Raw genomic sequence first — 9,390 nt, 5'->3', positions numbered from 1 at the left:
ACCTACTATCCTTTAAAAAAAAGTACCACAATTTACTGTCAATCATTTGGGAGGAGTAGGTGTCCCTTCTTTTTTCAAACAGTGGATATTTCATTTTGGAACGAAACTCTTCATATGCAGATTGTCTGAGTAGCAGAAGTTGTTGACTTCTTTAAGCATGCCTCAAGAAATAAATCAAGAAATAGTACAGCACATTTTTTAAAAAACAGTAAACACATAGCACAGCTACTGAGGCAGAAGAGCATCAAAGTGAGAGACGTCCAAATGAGGGCTGAAACGGGAGAGTCAGACCAAACAGACAGCTTTTCATGAAACTTAGAGATGAAAGCTTGTAAAAGTTCTTTCCATCTTTCTGTTTTAACCAGTAAATAGTTCCCTTTATTCTATTCTCGGAAACCCTTTTTCCCCCCATAGACACGTTACTTTGTGTTTTAAATGATGAAACTAAGCATTCTCTGTACTTTTACACTCTCTCTCCCCATTGGTCTCAAACACACGCACACACACACACACACACACACACGCACACACACACACATTTATTATATTCCTATACTTGTGAGGACCTTCTGTTGACGACATTCAAACCGTCACCCCTCACCCTGACCTAAACCCTTTCCACTACATGTCTAACCTTAATTCTTACACAGAGAAAAATTCTGGTTCTTCAGTGGTTCTTTTAAGTGTATAATGCCGCTATATAGTTCCACCATTATACAAGGGACCATTAATGTCCCCACATGGTTCTTTGGAGGTTCCTCACAGGTTCTTGCCACAAAAACAGTCGGTTTGAACTTGATTTGTCAGAGAAGATGGCTGTTAGCTGGGGAATTTGCTAAAAAGGGTATAGCCTTACCTAAACATAATCTTACTTTTATTCTTATCCCTAAGGCTAAATCGTAATCCTAAATCCTAACCTTAATCCTTATTGTAATCTTAACCCGAAACCCTAAAGTCCTAACTCTAAACTCAGATCAGCCAAAACGTCCTCACTTTGCAAAAATGTCCTCACTCTGAAGGTCTAAAACTTAAACTGGTTCTCACAAGGATAGCAAAACAAGCACACACACACACACACACACACACATATACACACACGCAAACCCACGCCTCCCACCATTATTCACAGACACGGGTTTCTTCGTTAGGAATTCTGCTGTTCTTTCCTCTTTTCCCATTTGGAAACATTAAGACATCAGCCAGCACAATGAATGCTGATGTGCAGAAGAAGCGAGAGTGAAGCGGGGAGTAAACCGCGGCCCCGGGGAACGTTCATACATAATGTCGGAGAGCAGGGAGATCAAAGTGTGACGTGGTCTTGTTATGCTAAGCACATTCGGAGCTAACCAAGGACTCTTATTGAGAACGCCCGTATTCAGAAGGACTCGAAAATAGAGAGAAGAAAAAAAGAAAAGCTTTTTTTTTTTTTTTTTTTTTTTTTTTTTAAACACAGACAATTGCTTAGGGACATGAAAGAGTTAATAATCACTACATGGGGCTGAGCAGCTTCACAGAGAGGAGATACCATAATAAGCATTTACATTACTGAGAAATAGACCAAATGAAATCTAACAACCACAAATTTCTGGACACAAATATTTAACAACTTTTTTTCTTTTTTTTTTTCGAAAAGCATAGCAACACCTTGAAAATCTTTGAGAAAAAACTTCAAGTTTTTTTTTCTTTACATTGACAGAGACCATTTACATAGACCGGTTACAGTACATTTAGTTACAGATTTTCTCCATCTGCAAAAGGGTAAAAAGTTCTTTCCCATAATGCATCTCTCCCAGGCATACTAAGAAACAACCACCACTGTTCATTAGTAGTGTTAGCATGTAGCACCTTAACATCGTAATTTCATCGCCCGCCATCCTTTGAGGATCATTTCTCACGTTCCTTCGCCAAAAAGGCCGACCGCCCAGTCCGCCATCTTGGCGTAAACTTATCTGCATCGTTGGAACGTCAGCCGTAGCTAAGAGCTGAGCTAGTAATTCACAGCGTGAAGGATGGAGGGGGAGGGAAAAACGAAACGAAAGAACGAAAGGAGGAGAAAAGGAGAGAGGGGCCGCTACATGAGAGGGGGCGGTTGGTGGGAGAGGAGAGGAGAGCAGAGGAAGAGCAGGGAGGGCGAAGAGGAGAAGAAGTGCTGCGTGTGGCTTCCTCTCCGTCCTCCGTCCTCCTCGGCTGGTTAAGAGGCTTACTGAGGGCTGTAATGAGGCCCATGGGAGCGGTGTCAACATGTTTGACACTCCGGCTCGCACACAGCCTGTGGCAGAGACCTCTTGCTGCCCTCGCACACTGGCTTTGATCTCTCACACACACACACACACACACACACACGGGCAGAAACACACTCCACCATGCCCCGGGGTCTGAAGAGGGGAGAGAGACAGGAGCAGGCGGGAGATAAGGGGAGCGGTAGAGGAGAAGGGAAAAAAAAAAGGGGGGTAAAATGAGGAGAGAGATGAGAAATGAATTTTTAAAAATGGTAAGAGAGAAAAGTTCCACCGGCAAATGTTCCATTGCCGTTGCTCAGTGGGTTGTTATGGGTAGACCAGCACAGAGCCGTAAGGCGTCGGGTCAACATTGTTTTACTGCTGACGAGTCCAAAGTTCCTGCGTAATGAGGTGAGGAAGGCCAGCGGGGCCGTCGGGGTCCCGCATGTCTCTTTTTGTCTCTCTGAGAGCCACATCAGATTGTCAGTGCAATAGGACACAGAGAAATGTTTCATGTTGTCGGTCCAGTCGTCCGTCCGTCTGTCCCGCCTCGAGACTCGGCGTCAGCGTTGAGATAAAGGAACGACGGCACATAAAATAACATCAACAGAGATGCTAGGGAAGAGTTGGCAGCAGCAGTCCGTCCCTCGGTAAAATACGGCCCCACACACACAGGCTCGGGCGTGTACCGCGTGTGTGTCGTGTCGAACACACACACATGCACACGCACACACACACACACACACACACAGCGTCTGAGCCCGGGAATATTTACAGAAATCGGTCACTTCCGCGCGCCCGCCTCTCACCTACCTCTCCTCCCGCCTTTCTCCTGATTGGTGGAAGGGGTCTGGGGGCGGGCCTCCTCTAGTCATGTGGTGCGGGGATTGGGCAGGTCGAAGACGATGGGCGAGTTCATCGGCTGGAAGTTGACGGTGCAGGCGGAGGCGTTGACGAAGGTCGTGGTGCCGTCAGTCATCATGCCGTAACCTAGGGAACGGAGACGGTCAACATGTGGCAGTCAGGAGGGAGAATCTTCATTTGTAATGCGTTTGGTAAAGGTAAATAACACCTGAACACCCAACTTTTCATGAAACCACAGTATCTGATCATAGATATTATAAGCTCATTTTTGTTCTTACTTGATTCACTTTTATTTTGATAATTCACATCCCTTTCAATGTTGAGGGAATTTGACAAGGCTATTCCAAAATGCTTTATATCTGCTTTGGCAAAAAAAATCACAACCTTAAAAGTTATAATCCGTGACATTTTGGAGGTATGAAGAGGAGGTCAAAGGTCTGATTTGCTACTCTCTAGTGCCGATTTATAAAACACAATAAATGATGAAATGATGAAATGAAAGCTTCAACATTTGCTGTTCTAACCACCCGGTGTCTGGTAGGTTTTCTGGGAAAAATCTGTTTTTACGTTTCCGGTTCGTTTGGAATAAACAGAAGAAGAAGAATTGGGTAGTTAGCATGAGCAGCGATAGCCATCATGGCTGAACAAAGAAAAGAGAAACTCAAACTGCATCAACAGAAAGATGCAAAAGATGTCACCAAAATAAATTTTAAAATGAGGATCTCACAGATTATCACTTCAAGTTCATCATTTATTTCTAAAACAGACAGAATCCCAGTCTGAGGTCCTGTGTAGCTCAATGAGGAAAGCATGACACTGTCTGCCAAATTTCATATGTAAAAGCGTCATTTTGTCAAGCATAAGTTAACCACTATCCCTCAAAAAGTACTGTAATTTAATTTTACACTATCAATCATTTTGTAAGAGTAGGTGTCTGTTTCACTATCTGGAACAAAACTATGTGTTGGTCCTTTCAGATTTGGAATACATTAATACGAAATACCGTGAGGATAATTTCAGAGTCTCTCTCTCTTTTCGTTCTGAATCTCTTTCCAAGTCCTCACACTGATGAAGAGGGCTGGTTTCAGCCTATTTCTCCCTGTATGAATCTGATCTAGTTACTAATCTGGTTCTCTCTGATGGGGGACCGGTGCTCCAGGGGCTCGGCGCTGACCTGATAACCCCAAAAAAAGCAGCCCTCAGTCCAGGGAGAGGGCCTCTCTGCCCCCGCTGGCCTGGATGAAACTTTGATAAGGATGCAGCAGCTCAGCTCATCTCTAAAATACAGTCAAATCATCTCCTTAAAGTTAAATATTGTATTGCAGTCTTCTCTCTGCAGTTATATGACGGGATTTGAATTTTCCCTGCAAATTTAATTAACTTTATCTTAGTGAGAAAGACAAAATGGCTCAGATGGCTATAGTCTATGTATGCTTCATCTTATGTGAGCAGTTATATAGAGTTAGGCATTATAGAGTAAGGGAAGATGTTTGAGTGTGAATATGTGTGAGACAAAGATAGAAACAGTGATGCAGTGGTAAATAGAAATGTGGGTAAACTATGAACTTGAGTTGATAATCAACAACCACAAATATAAATAAAGATCAATTATAACCATAACCATATCCTTGTATAATTTATATCACTTTGATATTTTTTACTATGATGCACACCGTGAATTTACCTCATGGGGATTTTTGTCAGCCTAAATAAGTGGGTTACTTATTCTGCAAATAAAAAGATGAGCAAAATGAGTGTAGGTGGTTTTACCTCCACTACATCCATGGCTAGAAAGACTCACAATGCAACGTGTGTGTGTGTGTGTGTGTGTGTGTGTGTGTGTGTGTTCGTGTTCAGGTTTAAGCACATGCCAGTACCTTCATGAATGTGTCCGAACACATGCAGTTTGGGCTGGACTCTCCTCTGGACCGTGTTGAGCAGCTCCATACAGCCGACACGCTGCATCTTCTTAGGGACCCAGTCCAGGAAACCTGCAGGTAACAAGACACACACACGTCACACATCCACCACACACACTGCATCTCACAGAGTTATGTGCCAAAATGAGATATCGACCGTTTGGAATAAAGTGATTGATGGCACAAAACTAAAATATTTTTGGAATGCTCTATTAATTCCAAAGCAGGAATTGTCTTCTCAGCAGAGGAGGATACTTGGCGTCAGGGGGGGTTTGAATGCTATTAAAAAGATAGAAGGTAATTTAAAGGAAAAATCCAACCTTGGATATTCTTACACTAGTTATATACCATCAATCTGTGATGTTCAATGAATTCCAGTAATTAACCTGCCTCGCCTACTTCTACTTCAGTTAGTGATTTCCTACGTTTCCCAGAATGCCTTTAAACTTGGGTTAGGGTTCCATTTGTTCCATTCAGCTGTGGATTACACTGTACGTGTAGGTGGAGAGAGTGATAGCATAGTAAGAGCAAGAGAGAACGAGAGTTTTTCCAGTTGCGAAAAAGCAACTCCTCACTCAAAACTCAACATGTCTTGTTGCTGCATTGCATTCTGGTCTCTCTCCTGCTCCTGTGGGTGGAGAAACTGGTCTCTCTCTCCTCTTCTACGATGGATTTCTCCCTGTATGATTGTTGAACGTCTCTCGGTGCAAAATGGCGGCTCTAGAAAGAAAGAAGCCCTCGCTCTTTGATTCTGAGGGACTGACACCAGAACCTGACGTTTACCGCTGAGGTTTTAGATCGCTGAAACATTTTCTGCTATCAGACTCCATTGAAGCTGCTGGAAATATCTTGACATGGTGTTTCATCATCTACGTTTGGCCAGTTATTGACTATAAAATTAAAAATAAACCACCACATATCAAAATGGGTCCAGAATCGGCAATAGCTGAGTGTTAAAGTGTTTTAGGGTGGATTTTTCCTTTAAGTCCTTGGGCGACTAAGTGACAACACGTTTATATACTGGACCCTCTATATTCTAGAAATATTGAATGATGTTCTTCAGGTAATGATTTTTTTTCCCCCCTCCTTCAAAAATTGATACATCACATTTTGGAATGAAACTCCATTTTATGCTCCTTGTCTAATGGCGAACTGCACATCGCAGCACAAAAATAAAAAAGACACGCTCTCCACAAAACAGCTATAGAGAATAAAGATCAATCACAGTCTCTCGCGCGCACACACACACACACACACACACACACACACACACACGCAGACTTCACAGTGTGTGTGACAAGGATGAAGGAGGGAGTGTGTATGATTTAGTGTCTGCTCCACTAGGAGGGATGCTGCTGATGCTGAGTCAATAAAAGCATCAAGTCGCAGAGAATAAAATGACAGAGGAGCTCGTCCCTCCATCTTCCCTGCCTTCTGTCGCTCTCATGACGCCCCGAACGCGAGAGCGAAAGAGCGAGAAGAAAAGTAAACACAAAACGAAAAAGAGGAAAAAAGAGAGACAGTGAAACAAACAAAAAAGAACGAACGATCTGACAAAAAAAGAGGAAGAAAGAAAAAAGAACAAAGGAGAGAGAGAAAGATAGAAAGCTCTCTAGGGACTGTCGTAGGATTTTGTGGACTGCCTGTTTTATTAGTTTTTATTTTTTATTACCAGGCAGAGCGGTAAAAAAAAAAAAAAATCACACTGAAAGGCAAGAGTTTATGTTCCTTCTCATACTCAACACACAGGCATAAAAAATATGTTTCTGTGTTAAAAAAAAAGTGATTGGCGGTAAGTGATTCAGTGTGACTTCTTTGTCCTCTAAATGTTTATTAAAAAAAAAAAAAAAAAAAAAAAAGCACTTTTAGTATCGGTGGGACTGAAACGCCTTAAAATTGTTAGTGTTCGCTTTACAAGCCTTGGGAGACGGTGAGGGGAATAGAGAAGTTACGAGGTGTTTTTTTATTTTTTTTTATTTGGTATCTCGGGGTATTTCGCTCTAATGTGCCGCTTGTTTCAAAGCAGCTGCTGCTTTGGGCACCGAGCCTGTCTTCCCTCTTTCTGTCGCGCTCTCTCTTTCTCTCTCTCTCTTCCTCTCCCTCCCTCCCTCTCTCCCTCTCTCTCTTCTGTTAACTTCTTCCTCGCGGCCAGATAAAGAGGCCATATTTTTCCTCTTCTTCTTCTCCTTCTTCCGTCTCCGATCCGCCGCTTTATCGCGCCTCATAAAAGACGGACGCTTTTTGCCGCAGTGCGAACAGCGTCTCGCTCGCACTCTTCTTCTTCTTTTTCTTCTTTTTCTTCTTCTTCAATTCTCCCTCTTATTTTTTTTAATAAAGCATAATTTCGCAACCGGACATCTCTTCTTGCTTTCTGGCACGAATCACCTTCACTTTTCTCCATGTGTCCACCTTTGCCTCCTTCCTCTCTCCTTCCTTTCTCTTTCCCGTCCCATTCCCTCCAGCCTTGCTCTGAGTGTGTGTGTGTGTGTGTTTTGTGTGTGTGTGTGTGTGTGTGTGTGTGTGTCTCATGCATTAGTAGCCTGCTGTAGCTGGTCCATATGCCGGTGGCTTACGAGCAGATAGCTGGAGACACTTGGCTAAGCTGAATGGAAAATAACTGCCCATGTTCGCAGCCGAGACGTAGACACAGAAATCAATCACACACACTCGTCTGAACACCACAGCTGCAGCGGGAGATGAGCTGTGAAAGTGTGTGTGTGTGTGTGTGTGTGTGTGTGTGAGGTGTGTGTGTGTGTGTGTGTGTGTGTGAGAGTCTCTCTGTCTGCTTGTGTGTGAATGAGACAGAGACAGAGAGAGGAAGAGATGTGTGTGTAAGTAAGTCTGCTTGTGTGCGAGCGTTTGTGTGTGTGTGTGCGTTTGCTCAAACTCTTGCGGTGCCAATGTGTGACGAGGGTGTGTGTGTGTGTGTGTGTGTGTGTGTGTGTGTGTGTGTGAGAGCGCAGAGCTGAACGTGTGTGTGTGAGTAGAAAGGTAATAACTAAGACGGGTAATGATCTCTTCAGAAGGTAGAGTGTGTTTTCAGTCGGTGCAGGATGAGCCGACCGGACCGGTGTGAGTCATCGCTTTGATTACCTTCAACCTTTATTCATCCACTCGACACAACACAGCGCCACTTCCCCTGATCTCCTTCATTTAGGAAGAAATGAAGGTTTAAGAGAGAGTGTGTTTGCTCTGGAGCGTTTCATTTTTATGTGTGTGTGTGTGTGTGTGTGTGTGTCTACAGTGTTGATAGCGCCTTAAGCCTCAGGAGAAATAGCAGCAATAAATGCACGGTGGAGCCTATTACCAACGGCTACCTATTAAGACAAATGTGTGTGTAAATAAGCATGAATATTAAGAGTGTGTGTATGTGTGTGTGTGTGTGTGTGCTTGCATATCTGTGTCTGCATGTATCTATGTTTGGGTATATTGTCCTCCACACGCGCATGTTTGTCTGTGTTTGTGTTTGTGTGTGTGCATGTTTGTGTGTGTGTGTGTGTTGTTTGTGTGTCCCTTGCATTCCTGTTTATGGTGTGTGTGTGTACGTGTGTGTGTACATGTACCTGTGTGTGTGTGTGTGTGTGTGTGTGGGGGGATTCTGTATACATGTGCACACATTGTGTCTGTATACTTGTGTTTGTGTGTGCATACATTTGTGTATGTGTGTGTATAGTGTATGCACATGTGCAAAATTCTGTGTGTTTGCATGTGCACATGCATATGTACACGTGTGTGTGTGTGTGTGTGTGTGTGTGTGTGTAATGTGCGTCTCACCCAGCGGGGGGCAGTGTGTGACCAGGATGTCTGTGGAGTCGGGGATCTGGTTCCACTTGTCCAGCAGAGCCTGACCTCGAGGCAGGTTGAAGCCCCAACCGTAGTACCAGGGCTGCCTGCTCCGAGAGAGAGAGAGAGAGAGAGAGAGAGAGAGAGGGAGAGAGAGAGAGAGAGAGAGAGAGAGAGAGAGAGAGAGAGAGAGAGAGAGAGGTTAACACTCACTGCTAACAGTACTGTGTACAGCACTGAGTACTGTGTGTATGTGTGGGATGTTAAGAGTCTTAAATTCGTCTCACAACACTGGTCACACGTCGTACATCTCTCTTTCTCTCCTGTCTCTGTTACGACAACAATACTACTACTGCTACTGCGACTAATAATAACTTTATTTCTGTCACACTTTTTAAGACACAGCTCACAGATTACAGTACTTAACAATCAAACAAAATGAAACAGCATTACCATTAAACAAAAGAAGTCAAAACAAGGCACTGCAACATAAAAGGTATAAGAACACAGAGCAAGACAATATGAGAGTAATAAGAATAGTCGGGTGAAGGCATCATATGAAGGCAAGTCTATAGAGTAGGTTTTAAGATGTGATTTAAAGATGA

The 9,390-nt window shown here is 43.4% G+C and overlaps 1 protein-coding gene across 1 annotated transcript; it reads right to left on the bottom strand.

Moving 5' to 3' along the window:
- Positions 1 to 3,090: 3,090 nt before the first annotated feature.
- On the bottom strand, positions 3,091 to 8,892 carry LOC139655592 (metallophosphoesterase domain-containing protein 1-like; the record flags this gene model as incomplete). The annotated part of the gene is made up of 3 exons (XM_071533031.1): positions 3,091 to 3,209; positions 4,961 to 5,074; positions 8,777 to 8,892. Coding segments are annotated over 3 exons (349 nt in total), but the record flags the coding sequence as incomplete, so codon positions are not given.
- Between the last annotated feature and the right edge of the window lie 498 nt (positions 8,893 to 9,390).

The sequence above is a fragment of the Centroberyx affinis genome, unplaced genomic scaffold (assembly GCF_046629955.1).
Source record: "Centroberyx affinis isolate AG114_WGS23_722 - 3 ecotype Tasmania unplaced genomic scaffold, CSIRO-AGI_Caff_v1 ptg002311l_1, whole genome shotgun sequence".
Taxonomy (NCBI): domain Eukaryota; kingdom Metazoa; phylum Chordata; class Actinopteri; order Beryciformes; family Berycidae; genus Centroberyx; species Centroberyx affinis.
This window is presented reverse-complemented; position numbering and strand designations above follow the sequence as displayed.